Below are 18,724 nucleotides of genomic sequence, written 5' to 3'. Positions count from 1 at the left end.
ATGTTCTCAATCTCTTGCTTTTTTCTTGTGTTCTAGTTTTATTTCTTCACCTATTTTTGTTTCAATTTAATTTTCCAATCCAAAATATAAAAATCCAAAAACCTAAAATTTATGTTTCTTAAAACCCTGTCATGTCAAAGTGTAACTTTCAATGGCGGATGAAGGAAGTAATATCTACAAAGTGTTGGCCATGATTTACTCAATATTTCTAACAATTAAACAATTGCATATCTACCAACCTAAGATAAATTAGAGAAATCGTTCATATAATACAGTGAGGCAAAGGAACATGGCAATTTGCAGACTGCACTGCATATTCGCATGCATCCAAAAGTTTGCCTAACCCTATGCTCATTGTGCCAGCTACAATCCATCCCTCTAAACAATTTTTTATCATTTCACCTAAATAATTAAGCATCTTTTTCTAGCTATAAATACCCCATTTTTTTGCACCAAAGTCACACATCCAAAAAATCCCAAGTCTTGTACCGAAAGTTTTTAGGGTCCATACACCAAGAGGGGAAATGGGTTCCAAGAAAACCACATCAGTTGCCCTTTTCCTAGTGATAAACCTTGTATTCTTCACTCTTTCTAGTGCATGTGGATCTTGCCCTACTCCCAAACCAAAGCCGCCACCACCATTGCCTAAGTCGACCCCATGCCCTCCCACACCCGCCACCCCGAGCAAGTCTACTTGCCCTAGGGATACCCTAAAACTAGGTGTTTGTGCTAATTTGCTTGGTGGATTGATTGGTGCAACCATTGGTACTCCTCCGAGAGTTCCATGCTGCACCCTCATCGAAGGGCTGGCCGATGTCGAAGCAGCCGTGTGCCTCTGCACTGCCCTCAAGGCCAACGTTTTGGGAATCAACCTTAACGTCCCCATTTCTCTTAGTTTGCTTCTCAATGTTTGCTCCAAAAAGGTTCCATCCGGCTTCCAATGTGCCTAAATAATCAATTTCATTTGTTTCTATTTAGTGATTTGCTTTTTTTAATTTATTGAGATTCAAGTTTTTAAATGTTTTGGTTGGTTATGATTTGTATCTTGTTTCACATTTATGAAAGCAGCCGGTGGGGTTGAGATAGTAATTTTCCTTATTCATGTAATACCCTTTCTTTTAGTTGAAATTATATTAATTTCCTCTTCAAGTTTAATTATTATTTCATAGTATATTCTTGCCCATGGGATATTGTACTCATGAAAGATTGATGATATTATTGGTCGCAGAAACTTCACGAGTTAACTAAAATCAAAATGTATATTTCTTTGTAATTTGTAAAGTATTGAAAAAAGTAACGCATAGCAAGCAAACGTGACTATAAAAGATTCCATTATTATTGAAATAAAAAAAATGGAGTATAAATCATGACGAATGATATGTTATATACCATATGTGAGCATCATGCTAATTTAAGGCACGTTTAGCGTCTTTTGTTTGATTTTATACATTTAGGTTGATTCTAGTACATTAAAAATTATTATTGATACTTTTAATTTTACAATTTTCACAAAAATCAAAGCTCGATTTTTCATTTTATTCATTTTTTTTGAAATTATAGAGAAAGCGAACAAGAGAATGTTTCAGGACAATGAAAATGGCATTTCTTGAAGTCATTATATGTGAATGCTTTGTGTGGGGTTTTGCTTTTTTAGAGATGAAAAGTCATGGGTCCGAGTTAGGGTTTCTATAGGTGAAATTTTTTTATGTTATTGAATGTTTTGAGAGATACATATGATTTATTTCGAGGATCCATGTGGTCGTGATTGAATGTTATGAAATCCTGCCAAACTTATGGCTGAGGATTATTATTAGTATTTTATTATATATTCAATAACAATCACTGAAATATGTGTATATGCCAACGATCTGGTTTTTAATAAAATTATATATCCACGACTTGTTGTTTGAACATGTACAAGAATAATAATTGCTAGTTGACACAGTGAAAATTATGCGCATTGGAAGCCGGATGGCACCTTCTTGCCACAGTAGTTCAACGAGCAAGCTGAGCGAGATGGGAATGTTGAGGTTGTTTCCCAACACATTGGCCTTGAGTGCAGTGCAGAGGCACACCGCGGCTTCGAGATCGGCCAAACCCTCAATGAGAGTGCAGCATGGGGTTTTGGGAGGTGTTCCCACCACAAGGTGAACCAAGTCATTCAGCAAGTTGGCGCAAACTTCCAATTTGAGTGTTTCTTTGGGGCACTTCCCCTTCGACGCCTTGTGGCCATGCCCATGGCCATGGTGGGCCGGGGATGGTGGCTTTGGGATCGGAGTTGGAGATGAAGGAGGGCATGGGACATTGGTTGAGCTTGCTAGTGTGAAAAAGAGAATGTTTAGGACAATGAAAATGGCAGCTCTTGAAGCCATTTTTCGTCCCCAAATATGTGTGTCCTGTTGGAATAATTGCGTGAACAATTACATAAAGCTCTTTACGATGATTAACCGAGAACGATGGAGAAGGAGCATAAACTGTAGAGCGGAAGCGTACTTTGATCCATAACGAATTGAAACGGTGGAATTGTTGGAATTGCTTTGCAGCGGCTATGGATCTTCCAAACGACCAGAGACATTCTTCGCAATAAGTCTGCCGAGAGAATACAGAGATATCGAATGTTCTTCTGACGTCTGGGGACCATAACCCTAGCTTATATTTATATTGAATACAAACCCTTTTATTTTCTATTCGGTCCCTCATCAAATAGAAAATCACTTTATGGTATCTACACTATCTCCATAACAAATAAATACACTTTAAACCCAAACTTTAATCTTTACTGAATCACTTTAATTGGACAACTGAAAGATAGCCATACACATTAATTTCGTCATGTGGATGCCCAAATTTCTAACAATCTCCCACATGGGCAACACATGACACCAAATAAATGTGTACAAACCGAATGAGCGCTCAAAAGTGCTATCACATACTGTATTTCCAAACAATCTTATTATCAACCATATCGACATATGACTAAAGGGGCAATCACCATATTTTTTCATGATTAAACCCATCAGTAATCACATATGCAAATATAATCAACAACAGATCAATTATGGAGTGTAGCATGGAAATTTCATGCAAGGTGATCATACATGCCTATTTCCAACTGGTCCTCCCAAAGTGAGATCAAACAAAAAATAATAGACAAAACATAATACTTTATTTCTGTAGAGAATAACATGAGTTTATAACTTCATGTTCAAAACACAATATAGAGCAACAACCCTAACTACTCCCACTGAACGGAAGTACCCTTAAACAACATAACACTCATTTGGCTACGTGCCCATGAAAGACCTTTGGTGATAGTCCCTTAATGAGCGGATTTGTCATCATCAAATCCGTTCCCTTATGCTCTATATGCATTTGTCCATTCCGAACTCTTTATTTAACAACCAGGAAGCTCCTGTTGTTTTAGAATATAATACTGCAGAGCTATTGTCACAACATAACTTCAGTGGTCTTTCAATACCTTACAATATGCAGCCTAGTGACACAATTTCACAGTCATATTTATAAATAGATGCCCCAGAACAAGTTACGAATTCCGTTGTCATGGCAGAAGTAGCTACAAGTGTTTGCTCAGCACTTCTCCACGAAATGGCTCTACAACCAACAGACACACGTAACCTAAAATGGATCCTTTACTGTATTGGCATCTAACAAAATCATAATCAAAATGCCTAAAGATCTCTCCAAATGATCTGATTTTCTGTATGCGAGCATGTAATGCTTAGTTCTCTATAAATATCTCATAACCCATTTTGCTGCTTCCTAATGATCCATATCGGGTTATTGAAATATCTGCCCAACATATAAATAATTAAAACCAAATTGGGTCTAATACACACTTGAGCACACATTAGACTCCCAATCACCGAAGCATATGAAAGCTTCTGTATTTTCTAAATCTCAATATTTATCTTAGGGCACTGAATGAGACTAGGTTTGTCTCCTTTAGTAATAGGGGTATGTTGAGATTGACTTGCAATGATATGCATCTCAAATGACTTTGAATGTTTACAATAATATTATCTTGAGGTTCTTAATATGCTTCTTCTTCAATGATAGTAATCGATATCTAATCATTGTTAGAAGCAGTAGTAGGTGTTTATACAGACTCCTCCTCAAAAGTAATGTTCCTTAACACATTCTTCTCCTCAAACTCAACATCCTCAAGGAATACTATATTTCTCGTCCCAAAATAATTAGTTCCTTTTGTGGGATCATAAAATTTAAAAACCCCTAAATTTTTCTGGAAAACCAAAGTGAGAATATATGCTATAGTCTTTAATGCCTCTCCCTAAAGCGAATGCGACAAGGAAGAATGATAAATCATACTCCTTCACATATCTTTAAGAGTTCTATTTCGTCTTTCAGCTACACCACTCAAGCTAGGAAATCCTGACATGGTATACTAATGGACGATCACTCTTTCGAATAGAGAGCAAAAGGTCTTTGACATTCACCTGAGCAGTCATTTCTGTCGTAGTATTCGCCACCACGACCAGATTTGACTTTCTTAATGCCTTTGTCGAGTTGGAGCTCAACATCAGCCCTGAATATTTTGAACTTGTCTAAAGCCCCAGACTTTTAATAGATTAAATGAGGTGCCCAAAACAAGATATATTCGCCTATGAATGATATAAAATATTGTTGGTCATTCCAAAAAACAGAAGGGAATGAACCACAAATGTCCGTATATATCAATTCTAAAATGTATAGCTTTATTGACACCTAATTTCTTATGTTTGGCCTGCTTTCCTTTAATACATTGAACACACAAATCAAGTTTTGAAAAGATAAGTGTATTCAATACAACATATGACATAAGTCTTACAATCCTTTATTTTGAGATATAACCAAAACACTTTTGTCATAAATTAACCAAATTTGTATTATTTAATTTGCTTAGTCCCTTTTGATTCAACATGCAAAGCTTCTGAATATGAAGTAACATAATCGAGAATACAAAGATTGTTATATGCACCTAAGGAAACAGTGCTCACAATACTAGAATTATTTGAAGGAAGAAGTTTACTATTTCTGAATGAACAAGCGAATCCAAATTTATCCAAAGCAGAAATAGAAACCAAATTTTATCTAAAAGACAGTACAATAAAGTATCCTTCAAAACCGAAAAATTCCAGTCTTTAATAACAATCTACAATGCCCAATAGTCTATACTTCCACCGATTTGTCTTATCCCACATAGATGTATCTTTCACCATCAATTGACTTTCGGCAGTTCAGACAGGCTTATAATGATAACCTTATGTGAGCAGTAGCACCAGAATCTACTCACTATATATCATTAGGGACTAAATCCAAATTAATTTCAGAACAGACCAAAATAAGAATTGTAACTTCATATGTACGCCATGCGTGATATCCGTCACAATTCTTCCTTTTATTATATACATGTCTACCACAAAAGAAACAACTATCGTTGTCCTTATGTTATTACCTTTGTGATGAACCCTTTACTTTATTTCTTGAGATACTGACCATGTGTGCAACACCAAATGCACAAACAAGTCATTAGAATTCACGCTTAAGTGAAGCAACGTGAGACATTTTCAGAATGTGCTCTCTAATGTTGCCCTTGCCCTTATAATTTATTGAGATCAAGCACGCTTGTCTCAACCTTAATGTTTTTCACAAAACGTTCCTTAATTTTGGCAAGGTATTCACTGGCCTTAGTGATATACTCAGATGCAGTGCCTTGAAAGGCTTCTGGGATGCTAAGCCCAATGATCGGTAGACTTACACGATTCGAGTATTCCTACTTCTCGTAGTTTCTCCTTTGATAAGAAGTACTATCGTCCGTAGGAGAAGTAGGTTATTCAATCCTTAGCGCGTAATCCAGATCCATGCAACCCAGAGCAATCAAAATATAATCTTTGCAATCCTTAAAATTTGACTCATTCAACACTAACATATTGTTCATGTTGGAAGAAACTGCAAAAGCAGACATCATAATTGAATAGAGAACAAAACCAAATTAATTGTCATGCTCACATCATAAAATTCAAATAAAATGGTAGCATCTCGAGGTACCAGCACAACATTCAAATCAAGTCTGTGGACAGTAATATGAACTTGCAAGTGGTAACCTTTTGCAGTAATCAAACACTGACAATAAGATCATGTCAAGTAATGTCCACCTATGGGCATCACATTTACTCACACGAAAACTGGATAATCATCACGTATTTATCACCACAGGTATGTGTATATCTCGTGCCAAAATATTAATCTTCCTGTGGGCCGACTAATATCCGCATTAAAATACACACACACTTACCGTCCTAACATTCGCAGTAAAGAAGTCTGGACAAGAGAGGTTACTGTTGCAACGTCTTATTTCGACTAATCTATTTTGAACATTAGTAAACCATATCGAGGTACCGAGCACAACATTCACAATAAGTCCTTTGACAGTAATGTAAAAAAAAAAAAAAGTCCTTTGACAGTAATGTGAATTTGTAAGTGGTAGCCTCTTTACAGTGATCAAACACTGACAATAAGATCATGTTAAGCAGTGTCCACCTGTGGGCATCACACATTACTTACACGAAAACTGAATAATTGTCACGTATTTATCACTAAAGATATGTGTGTATCTCGTGCCAAATATTAATCTTCCTGTGGGCCGACTAATATCCGCATTAAAATACACACACCAATAAAAGGAACATGAGATGCACCAAAATTATTGAATTTAAAATTTTAAAACTGAATATAAACGCTTGCAAGCAAGTGGTAGTTAACTTTCTGGAGTATAATGGCTAGCCAACGAGTCACCGGGTTCACGTACCTCGCGAACTCAGCAAGTCGATGAATCCTGACGGCCAGTCCAATAACTCCCCAAGCAAATCGCAAATTGCTGACTCCTAATGGGATTCCATATAATTTTGCCAAATTCGATTTTCACTAAAATCGACAAAATCCAAATTTTAATGTTCCCAAGATCATAACCAATGAACATAACACAACCAGAAGCATCATTAAAATAACTAAACAAATCCACAGAATATATATCCTAAGTTTATGGATTCACATAACAACCATGAACTATAAAATCCTAATCACCGAACATATACAATTTGCAAATCCTCAACATAATCCGAATTAACAAAACATATAACCGTACGCATAAATTTTTGCCAAAAGGAAATTCACCAACACCAATACATCAACTAAAAAATACACACCACCATACGTATATGCAGAAACAATTTTCTACAAAATTTCCATAGTTGATAAAACAACAATTCTCAATTACCATTTACATAGGGATACGGCAATATTTAATACTCCACATAACAAAGGAAAGAATCAATTTGTGCAATATTTTAATAAGGCCATATTGAAAAGATTTGCACATAATTGTAAACTGAATCTCGGAAATTGCAAAACCACAATCAAAACATGTCTTGGAACACGTGCAAAGCAATATTATATCAACAATTGTGATTTGTGAATAAACCCAAAGCAGCGACTTGAATTTGGCAATTAACAATTCAGTATGCGTAAAGATAACAGAAATCCAATCAATTCGATGCATACATAATTAGGCTAAATCACCAACATAAATAATTATAACAATCTCGCCGTGTATCGCAAAATAAGAACCGTATGATTTTATTCATAAAATCAAAACCTTAATTTCCTTTTCTCAATTCTCAGATAATCATCAATAGAGTGGCTCTGATACCACTTGTTGGAATAATTGAGTGAACAATTACATAAAGCTCTCTACGATGATTAACCGAGAACGATGGAGAAGGAGCATAAACTGTAGAGCGGAAGCGTACCTTGATCCATAACGAATTGAAACGCAGAATTGCTGGAATTGCTTTGCAGCGGCTATGGGTCATCCAAACGATCAGATAGTTAAGAAATACTATAAAAGAAAGTGAGTTAGAAAAATTAGTGATATATGAGTCCTACTTTTATTTAGTATTAGTTTTATATTAAAATGTTAGTAGAATTGAGTTAGCGAAATATTAGGTCCATTAGCAAAAATAATACTTCATCTGTTCCATAGTAATGAAGTCAAAACTTTTCGGCACGAAAATTAAGAAAAATTGTGTTAGGTGAGTTAAGTAAAGAGAGAATAAAGTGGAAAATGAAAAAGGTAGAGAGATGAAGATAGAAAAAAGTAAGAGAGAGTAAGTAGGTGTGGAAAAATGTGTTGATTTTTACTAAAAAGGGAAATGACTCTATTACTATGGAACGGACGAAAATGGAAAAACGCTCCTATTACTATGGAACGGAGGGAGTATTGTAAGTGAAGTTAGACAATTTTATAATAACAGACCGAAGTGAAAAATTAAGACATATAATAGGAGATAGAGGGAGTATTATGCAGTTTCAATCCTTAAAACTTAAAATTGGATTCAAAAATATAAATACCAAATATTCAGACATTTAATAAGTTGGTAGGTAATTACATGTAATATTATGTGGTTAAATATTTTTAATATAAATTAATTATGCAAATAGTTTGAAAAAAAAATGTAAAAGAATAACTGAACTGATGAGTAATCAGTAAAACCTTAGTTTCGGTAAAACGTAAATAATCTTATGAATCAGAAACAGCATTCAAAGACATCCACTATTTATAAGCGGCTAGAAAACCCTAGCGACCCAAAAGGAAATAAAACAAAAACTATGAAATTAATTAGAAGTATGTTCGGGAAAAAAAAATCGTGTTTTTCACATCCTAACTATGGTCGGGATGGCTGAAATCTATTGCGTGAATTCGCGAGGAGCGTGCAAATTTCAATGCATACTAACACATAAAATGTTTTTGGAGCATTTTTTGTGCCAATTGCCAATTGCTGGAAGTGAATCACAACTAGTGTGGATATACTAAGGTACAAGAGGGAATCTACTTTTTGAAATTCACAAGCTCATTTTGTCCGATAATATTTTCGTTTTTTAAAAATAGAAACATTTGAAATGGCACGGATTTTAATGCACAATTATTAAAATAAGAGAGGGGGAGAAAAATGAGTAAAGTAAGAGAAATGAAGAGAAAAAGTAGTGGAAATAGAGTTAGTGAATTGTGGGGTCCATTTCTTACAATAGAAAGTTTTAAAAAAATTATATTTTTAAGAGATGGCCCAAAATAAAAATAGCTTTTATTTTTAAAAGACGAAGATAATATCTAACTAAAACGAACTTGGTGAGATAATCAACCACTTGATGATTTCACATAGCTCCTTGGAAAGTAGAAATAACTGGAGTAGAGCATTTCCAACAGTTTTCCTAAAACCTCCCTTATTTCTCCCTAACTCCTGCCACATCAGCACCATAATTTATCCCCAGTTTTTAGCCAACTTTTAGGCCAACAATGCTCCAATGGTTTCTCCCTTATTTCTCCCTTATTTCTCCCTAACTCAACATTTCATTTTTACATCATCACTAATTTAATTGTTTTATTTTTGTATATAATAAAGCTAGCTAATTTAATTTATAAGACAAAACAAATAATAGTAATAAAGTTCGTTGTATTAAACACGGGTAAACATTACAACGATGAAAATTAATAAAAAAAATAAATAAGTACAGGAATGGAAAAAAAAATTCAAAGTACAAAAATTCAAGGGCGGTGGGCGCGGTTTCTATTTACCCACAATTCTTCGATCATATCGTGTTGTAGTGCTCGATGGGCCTCCTTCTGGTGTATGTCCATGAACGCCTTGAACCGTTCATGTTCGTTGTACGGTACACCCCGACGGGCGGACTCGGACTCGGTTGAGACACCGTGACTCGATGATGCAGACAGGTGTGTGTTTATAGGGTGACGTTGAGGACAAAAAAAACAAAAAAATCGTGTTCATCGCTCGATGATCGCCCACCGTTGGTGCAGCGATAATTCGGCGATAATCCGGCGATTTTTCGCCGGTTGGCGATAAAACACGGGAGGAAAAGTCGCCGAATTTCGCAGACCTCTCCCATTGGTCGGTGATAACTCGGCAATAGACGGAGAAAAAATGCCAACTTTTAGCCGGCACCATTGGGAGTGCTCTTAGATTTTGCTACGTTACCATTTTACATAATCATACTTTTTAGTTAATTGTTTTAGAATTTGTTATGCGGAGTACCATTTTACATAACCATGTGCGCGGCTTAGTCATTGTTACAAAAAGAAATGTGTCCTTCAACTCTCGAAATTACCATGATAATTACAAATGCCTTTTCGTACCATTGATACCAATTTTGCATTATGTAAACTACTCTCTGTCCATCAATAATCGTTTCATTTTGTCATTTTCGTTCATCTACCAATAAATATTTTATTTGCTTTATGCTATTTTTGGTAATGAATTACGTATTCCACTAATCTTATTCATATTTTATTATAAAATTAGTATATAAAAGTAAGATCCACTATTCCACTTTCCATTATATTTCTTAACGTTTGTGTCAAACACACAGAGCCTCCCATTCCTGGACCGAGGGAGTAAATCACTATCAATGAGAGGATACACGAGATCTAGTGGAACCCAACAGCTCCAAGTGTAACATGACATTCATAGGAAGAATAAACATAGGCTAGATCTCACTTTAATGCTTGCCCAGTCCCTTTGTTTGTCTTTCATTTTTCGCTAGCAACCTTCAACCTCAAGCGACTATTGGGAACCTTCAACCTCTCAAATTTTGGGTCATAGTATTGGGATTTATAGTGGAAGATTTTGCAAAATAAATAAAATAAGCAAATAGATATATTTTGGTGATTATTAGACTATTTCTTGTGCAATTGAAACAAGTTGCATGCTAGGAACACATTTCATTAATGTAAAACGAATATAAATCATATTTAGGTGATTATTAGACTATGTAGTATTGGGATTTATAGTGGAAGATTTTGCAAAATAAATAAAATCAGCAAATTAGATATATATGTGATTATTAGACTATTTCTTGTGCAAGTGAAACAAGTTGCATGAACACATTTCATTAATGTAAAACGAATATAAATCATAATTAATGAAATAATATGGACGGAAAATCATAGTGTCAAGATTTAAAGAATCGAAACGCTTACTTCTCTGCATAAAGATTTTTGTTCTCAACTATAGATCTTCTAATATGCTTTCCGAACTCAAGTTTTAATCTTTGGGTTAGCAAAACTTATCAACCGGAAATGACTTAACTAGAGAAGAGACATATAATAACATTTATGTCTCATTTCCAACAAATCTAAACTTATATAGTATTTAAGTTCATTTGTTAACTTTGTACAACCATGATTTTTCCTTAGTTCTTTATTTAATAGAAGTGCTAGAAAGAACTATATTGTTATTTTTGTTAGTAGATATTGTATTTTTAAATTTCAAAGTATATGAATTAAATAATAAAATTTTAAAATCTTATAATTGCTCATCGGATACTAGGTTTTGAATACCAAGATGAGTAACATTTTAAAAATAAATTTCACAACAATCATTTTTACATCTTGGATTAAAAATTATAAGAAAAAAATTGAATGTAGTCAAAATTAAATGTTGCATTTATGTGGATTTGGTTGGGACTTGTGTAGGCATTAGACTAGACTAATTAAATTTTAAAAGTGGTCTCGTACATTGGCTCAATAATATTTTGGTCTTATACATTAACTGGCTTTTGGTCATACACAATATATTTTCGTTCATATTTAATAGTTTCGTAAAAAATGACGGCAATAGCATTTTAAAGTCCAAAACCGGTCCCCTGCATTTGCATATAAAACCAATTTGGTCCTACACATGATAAGCGTGTTAGCTTTTGTCCTATACAAGGATGTTTTTGTCTATATATAACTCATCAATTATCTCAAAATGAGGTTAACCATTAATTTTTTACGGAATCATTAAATTTGGACCAAAAGATATTGTTTAATTCAATTGTAGCTTAATTCAACCAATGACTCTCGCTTCATATCACCAATGGATTGGGCCTAGACCGGCCCCACACCAAGCAACAAAATTTTGTTAGATTACGATATATCGTATAGCGATCGTATCGTGTATCGTATCGAAAATATCGATATGAAAAGAATTTCATATGGTTATCATTATCGAAAGTTTAAATATGTCGAATTTCGATCTATCGAACTTTCGAGAATATACAAAAATTTCATACTCCGTTAATGGTGTGGATATATCGTTATATATCGATATATATCGAAAATTTCGATATATATCGATGTATATCGAAAATCGTTAAATATCGATATATATCGAAAAATTTTGATATATTGAAAAATTTCGATATATATCGTATTTTCGATATAAAACAACGATATATCGCGATATGAGGAAATTCGTATCGTTATCGTATCGAAAACTTGCGATCACGATGTCGTATCATTATATCGAAAATTACGATATATCAAAAATACGATACAGGCGATATATCATTTTTCGGTATTTTTTACGTATTACAAGAGGTGGGTAAAATCCAGTTGACAAGGTCTTATTCCAACACACCATTTTCAACATTCTCATAGCATATGAAAGCTCTTTGCATTCTCATTGTCAAAGTTGTAGTCTTGCTTCTTATAGCTTACCTAATTGGCTCGATTGGACTCGGGTTTACAGAATGGTCCTATTAGAACCCATGGTTCAACTAATTACCCTAGTCTTGCTTCATTTCATCGTTGGGTCAAGCCTAGACTGGCCATCACCGGGCCCAGGCCAGGTCGGCCAATTGATAAGTCTAATTTCAACACACCATTCTCTACATTCATACAGCATACGAAAGCTCATTGAATCATTATTGTTGAAGCTCTGCCCTCGCCTCTTGTAGTTCTTTGGAGCTCATTCGGTCAACGGTGCTGCTACTAACAAGAAAAAGTTATTCTTCTTTGGAGATGACACGCGGATATAAAGAATATTATAGGTGACTATCTCGTTTACATGAAGATGAATCAGCTACTAAAATGGTTTTCTAGCTTCAGTTTTATAATTTATTTTTTGTTCTTTGTTGTCCATTTTCGATATACTATTTTTATTATATTTTTTGGGTAATATAATGGTTGACTAAGTTCATTTCTATACCCAAAATTTCTAACTTGTACACAAGAAAAAGAATATACAGTCCCCCTCTTATTTAATTTGTAGTAATTCCTCAGTCCCGACTAAGATGACAATTTGTAGTACTCCCTCAATCCTAGTTAAGATAATACATTTCTTAGTTAGCATGAGATTTTAGGAATTGTTGGTTAATTTGATTAATTGAAGAAAGAAAGAGTGGGTGTAGTACTAAATGAAAAGAGAAAAAGAGTTGAATATAATTGGTGAGAGAAAAAATAGGTGGACATATTAATTGGGTAGAAAAATTTACTAAAAATAAAAATGTATCGTCTTATTTGGAACAAACTAAAAATAAAAGTATGACATTTTATTCGGACAGAAAGAATACAAGAAAAGAATATACAGGTCCCCCTCTGATTTTGCGTGTAATTAGCAGTATGATTTATGCATCAATTTCTAAAAACGTGTCCTCACTCTGCATAATTATTCAAACATGTTATTCTCTACTGAAAAAGTTTCACTTTTTATAACACTATTTCAAACACTTGGACTTTATTATAGGAAAGCTTGAAATTGATATCTATGACTGGATTTCCATCGATTTCTTACAGAATAAAGTATTTTACTGAGCTTATAAACTCCTCTGAAATATATTATAATTAAATGACTAAAAAGCTAGTAGTATAATTTTACTGTAATATGTTCTTATGCTAAGTTTACATCTCCTTAAAACAATTAATAAGTAATTTAGGGTTATAAATTTATTCGGTGTGGTTGGCTAAGTTTATAAAATCCTTAAAATAGAATATAAGTTTTTTGAGAAGTTATTAGAGCTTTCTGACTCAGCTTAAAAACTCCAAACACAATTGTTTAAGAAGTTTCTCTGTAAGTGGGTAACAACTATACTCAAATTATTCTGGCACTTTAAAAACTTATAAGCTATTGACATATTATATCTTATTAATTGTTTAGAGATCATGTAAGATTTTTTTTTTTCCCTCACAATAAGAGGATCAACAATGGTTCCCCATTTACTCCACATGATAACTCGAACCTCCAACCTATTGGTTAAAGGAGAAGCGTCTTACTAACTGAAGTGCGCTTCGTTGTCGAGATCATGTAAGATATTGGGAGCTTACAAGTTGTCTAAAATAGTGTTAATTAGTGTTCACACCCAATGTCTTGCATCGACAATAAGAACTATTAGTGTGGAGTTTATAAACTAAAATGGACTCTCTTTTTTAATAGACTAATCTTTTGGGATGAATTCTCCTAGCAAAGAGTAAATCACACCAATACATGGCAACAAATCTTCAAAGAAATGAGCTTGGTCATGCACACCATTACCATATATCCATCTATGCAAAATAAAACAGCATTCATAATACTCTCTAAGGTCAAGTACATAGATAGAAACATTACAACAATGAAATTAAAACATCAAAACATGATTCATTCATTTTAACCCCAACTGGCTCTGGACATCAAGAATGGTCTTAGCCGAGTTCCTGAGTTTCTCTACCTCCTCATCAGTAAGATGCACGTTGGTGACGCCCAAGACACCCCTCCGGCCAAGCTGAGCTGGAAGGCTGAGGAACACATCACCTCCATTGATACCGTAGAAACCCTTTGCAAGAATAGTGACGGGATGAATCCTTCTCTGGTTCCTCAATAACGTACGAGCCAAGCTTGCAACTGAGTAGCCTATTGCCCAAGAAGTGTAGCCCTTCAAACGTATGACCTCGTAGGCACCTTGCACAACCTCTTTGTGTATGTTTTCAAGCGTTTTCTTCTCGTAGGGAATTTGTTGTCTATCTAGAAAGCTTAGAACCGGTACGCCTCCCACGCTGATGCTTGACCACAGTGCAACTGAACTATCACCATGCTCCCCAACGATGTAGGCCTAGGCACATATTGGTTTTGTTAGTTATTGGAAAATAACATCTAGTTTTGACTGATTTACTTTGATTACATGACATCTTACAAATCAAGGGGAGTTGATACTGAATAAATCATAACTCGGCAATAAATCATAACTTCCAATTACTGAATATTGACTACTTAAAGCAGAACATGGATCATTTATGAATGAACTACTCTATAAGACATATGTTTCTCACGTAACTAGATCGAACAGACTGACATTTCTAGATCGAACGCACATTTCCTAACAAACGATGTAAATATCAAGAATTAACAATCAGATCACAAGATTTTTATACTCCCCTGTCCCTTAAAAATGTAAACATTTGGTTTGACATGTGTTTTAATGCATAATTGGCGAGTAAGAGAAATGTCAAGAAATGATAGTGGAAATCGTGTCAGTGGAGAGTGATATCCACATTTTTAGCAGTATAGTTGGATTTCTAAAACAAAAAAGTTCGTACTTTTCAGGAACGGACAAAAAAGAAAATAGTTCATGCTTTTAAGAACGAATGAAGAATATAATAATGTGCTCTAACACTTAAACAGTGTCATGTGCATTAAACCCTCAATTTCTATAGCATAGACAAGATTAACTCTTATATATCGACAAGAAATAACCAGTAAATCGTTCTCGAGAGAGAGAGAGAGAGGGACAGAGTAGGTGAGGATCAAAATATATTAGGAAGTGGGATGAACCACATTAGTGGACACCTAACGTGGTTCTCATGAAAAAGTGAAAATAAAATAAAGGTTAGATCAATTTCCAATTTGTGGCCGGTGGTATATGCAATACCCGACAAATGAACTACTCAATCACTTTGGAACTACCACAATCGTCGTCTAATTAAAATAAAAACATTCTTTGATAAACCAAAGAAAAAGTTACTACTATTTCGCTTCCCTTTGTTGGTTACATTTTTAAAAGAGATATTTACTTTAAGTTTCTTAACTTTCACTAAAATTCAGATTTTGCATATCAATTTTAAAAATTAGTCTACAAATTAACAAATTATTAATTTATTTTAATTTTGCATCTAATATAATTTAATATAAATCATAATCTAATAAAAAGAGTTTGATTTAATTAGTTTATCTAATATAGTTTAATATAAATCATAATCTAATAAAAATAAGTTTGATTTAATTAGTTTAATTAAGTATATGATGTTGTTCGATCCTTAAAATAGAAACTCGTTTTGGTTAACGTTCAAAATGTCACGTAAGTAAGTCATGAACATATATTAGCATCAAAATCATGATTAATTGCAAAATAATAATACATCGGTTTCCTAAAATATAAATTCTTTCCCTATGAGTCTGTTTATTAAAAGTAGAAAAAATTTTATTTTAAAAAATAGACCCCACAATCTAATATACTAATTCCACTATTTTTTCTCTTCATCTCTTCTTATTCATTAATATCTCTTACTTTACCAATTTTAAAACTAGCTTCATTTCCAAAATTCATATATTAGAAAACAGAATTCATATATTTAGAAAACAGAGGGAGTAACAAATCAATATTTGAGTTCAAAATCAAAACAAATTAATAGTCTAATAATTTAGTGGCGAATTTTTAAGTCGTTTGTAAACCAAATTTTGAAGAAAGTTTAGAAATTTAGGCAAATTACCGTTTTTAAAAATCACATTACTTTAAAATGCATTAACAATGACTTGCATAAAGTAGATGGCGAAAAAAGTGACAAATAAAATATATAATAAAATACTAAAAGAAATATACTTCTAACCTGCACATCCTGCGCATTGACATCAAGGTGATCGGCGATCAGAAACCGAAACCGCGACGAATCCAGATTGGTACCCGACCCGAGAACCCGATTCGCCGGAAACCCAGAAAGCTTCCACGCCACATAGGTGAGCACATCGACGGGGTTAGAAACCACCAGAATAATCGAATCCGGCGAGAATTTGGCGAGCGGCGGCACGATGTGCCTGAAGAGCGCGACATTGCGCTGGAGCAGATTGAGCCTGGTCTCGCCGGGGTTCTGCCTGGCGCCGGCGGTGACGATGCAGAGGTCGGAGTCGGCGGTGGCGGTGTAGTCGAGGGAGGCGTTGATCTTGACGCGGGGGAGGAAGGCGGCGGCGTGCTGGAGGTCGAGGACCTCGCCGCTGAGCTTGTCGGAGTTGGCGTCGACGAGGGTGAGCTCGTCGGCGAGGTCCTGGGTGATGATGGTCTGGGCGATGGCCATGCCGACGTTGCCCACGCCGACCACGGTGATCTTGGTGTTGCGGCGGGGGGAGGTGGCGGGGGCGGTGCCGGAGATTGGGGTGAAGAAGGAGTTGGAGAGGTCGAGGCCGTCGGGGCCGAGGAAGGAGGAGGAGGACGCCTTGTGCATTTTTTTTGGATTCGGATTTGGATTTGTGGATTTGTGTTTTTTTTATGAGGAGGGGGCTTAGATTTGGGGGTTATAAATAGTAAGCCTGTCTCCTATTCAGGTGGTGGCGTGGCGTGGGGCGGAAGAAAATGGTGCTCTTGGTTTTCAATGGTCAACTTTTATTCCAAGACTTTGTTATTGGTGGTCGTGGTTTTCCTCTATTACCATGGGCTAAGCATCCTTTTCTACTATTGGTCAATTGGCCAATTAAGTGGGTCCTATTCTTATCTACCTCCATCCCTTATTAATAAAAATTACTCTTTTTTTTCTTTGATAGGAGTTGAGTCACTTTGTCTTTTTTATTATGTGACATAGAATGAAGTGAGTGATTTAATTTTTACTAACTAAAAATCAACAAATTTCTTGTCAATTACTCCATTCTCTTTTATTTTATTCTCTCCTCATCTCTTTATGTTTTTCATTTCTTAATTTATTCTTCTTTTACTTAACTCATTTAGAGCATCCTCATCCGTGCTTTTAGCTAAAAGCACGGAAGTAGGCCCAGACCCACTTTTACTCCTTGTCCTTAGCTAAGAGCAGCTAAGGACAAGTTAAAGGGTCCCACCATTCTATTATTCAATTTAAATACTCCAATTATTAAAAACATTTCTACATTGTAAAAATACATTAAAAAATAAAAATTACATAATTAAAATCCTAAAAAATAAAAATTACATAATTAAAATACTAAAAAAATAAAAATACATAATTAAAATCCTAGAAAATAAAATAAATAAATAATTAAAATCCTACAAATTAAAAATTACACACGTGGAAGACTACTCCTCTAACCCCAATTGCCTCTTGAGACCCGGATCATTTGCTCATGTGTTGCAAGTTGATCCGGAGTCATCTTAGACGTATCGTTCAAATAGAGTTGACCCAAAAGGGTCCACAACGAGTTGTTCGGAGGAGGCACAAAGAGACCGGGAGCCGGGGCGGGGGCGAGGGCGGCTGGAGTTGGGGCGCGACGGCGGGTAGCCATCGCCTTCTTCCTTCCTTGCCGCCGGCGGAACTGCTCGGGCTAGCGTCGAGGCTACCCAAGTTAGTTCCGGCAAGCTGGGTAGCCACATCATCGGAGGCGCCGTCGGATAGGACTACCGACCTCGACCGTTTGCTAGAGGAGCTGGAGGAGGATGCTACTATGCCGCCCCCATACTTCGAATGTCGGCGCCCCTCCCGCCAACAATCGAGGTACTTGAACGGTATCATCTCCAAGCTTTGGTAGGTCGCCAAGGCGACACCGATGATGTCGAGCTCGCTCGTGCCGCTCTCCGCTGCCCGCTCTTCCTGTTGGAAGTACCCCTGGAACTTACCGATTGCTAAGTTGCATCTGTAGACGCAATTGCGCACCATACTCTCATT

The 18,724-nt window shown here is 35.4% G+C and overlaps 2 protein-coding genes and 1 pseudogene across 2 annotated transcripts; 1 reads left to right on the top strand and 2 right to left on the bottom strand.

The window, feature by feature from the left end:
• The first annotated feature begins 475 nt into the window (after positions 1-475).
• Positions 476-1,149, top strand: LOC125192650 (14 kDa proline-rich protein DC2.15-like). Its single transcript, XM_048090272.1, has one exon. The coding sequence runs from the start codon at positions 525-527 to the stop codon at positions 948-950; it is 426 nt and encodes a 141-aa protein (XP_047946229.1). The 5' UTR covers positions 476-524; the 3' UTR covers positions 951-1,149.
• Positions 1,150-1,951: 802 nt separating this feature from the next.
• Positions 1,952-2,372, bottom strand: LOC125192651 (annotated as a pseudogene).
• A 12,024-nt stretch (positions 2,373-14,396) lies between these two features.
• On the bottom strand, positions 14,397-17,418 carry LOC125192441 (L-lactate dehydrogenase A-like). Its single transcript, XM_048090010.1, has 2 exons — positions 16,712-17,418; positions 14,397-14,940 (listed from the first exon to the last, which is right to left on the bottom strand). Exons 1-2 carry the CDS (start codon positions 17,318-17,320, stop codon positions 14,494-14,496), a joined length of 1,056 nt encoding a protein of 351 aa, XP_047945967.1. The 5' UTR covers positions 17,321-17,418; the 3' UTR covers positions 14,397-14,493.
• Positions 17,419-18,724: the final 1,306 nt, after the last annotated feature.

The sequence above is a fragment of the Salvia hispanica genome, chromosome 6 (assembly GCF_023119035.1).
Source record: "Salvia hispanica cultivar TCC Black 2014 chromosome 6, UniMelb_Shisp_WGS_1.0, whole genome shotgun sequence".
Taxonomy (NCBI): Eukaryota; Viridiplantae; Streptophyta; class Magnoliopsida; order Lamiales; family Lamiaceae; genus Salvia; species Salvia hispanica.
The sequence above is the reverse complement of the archived record's forward strand: the minus strand, read 5'-3'. Positions and strand labels throughout refer to the sequence as shown.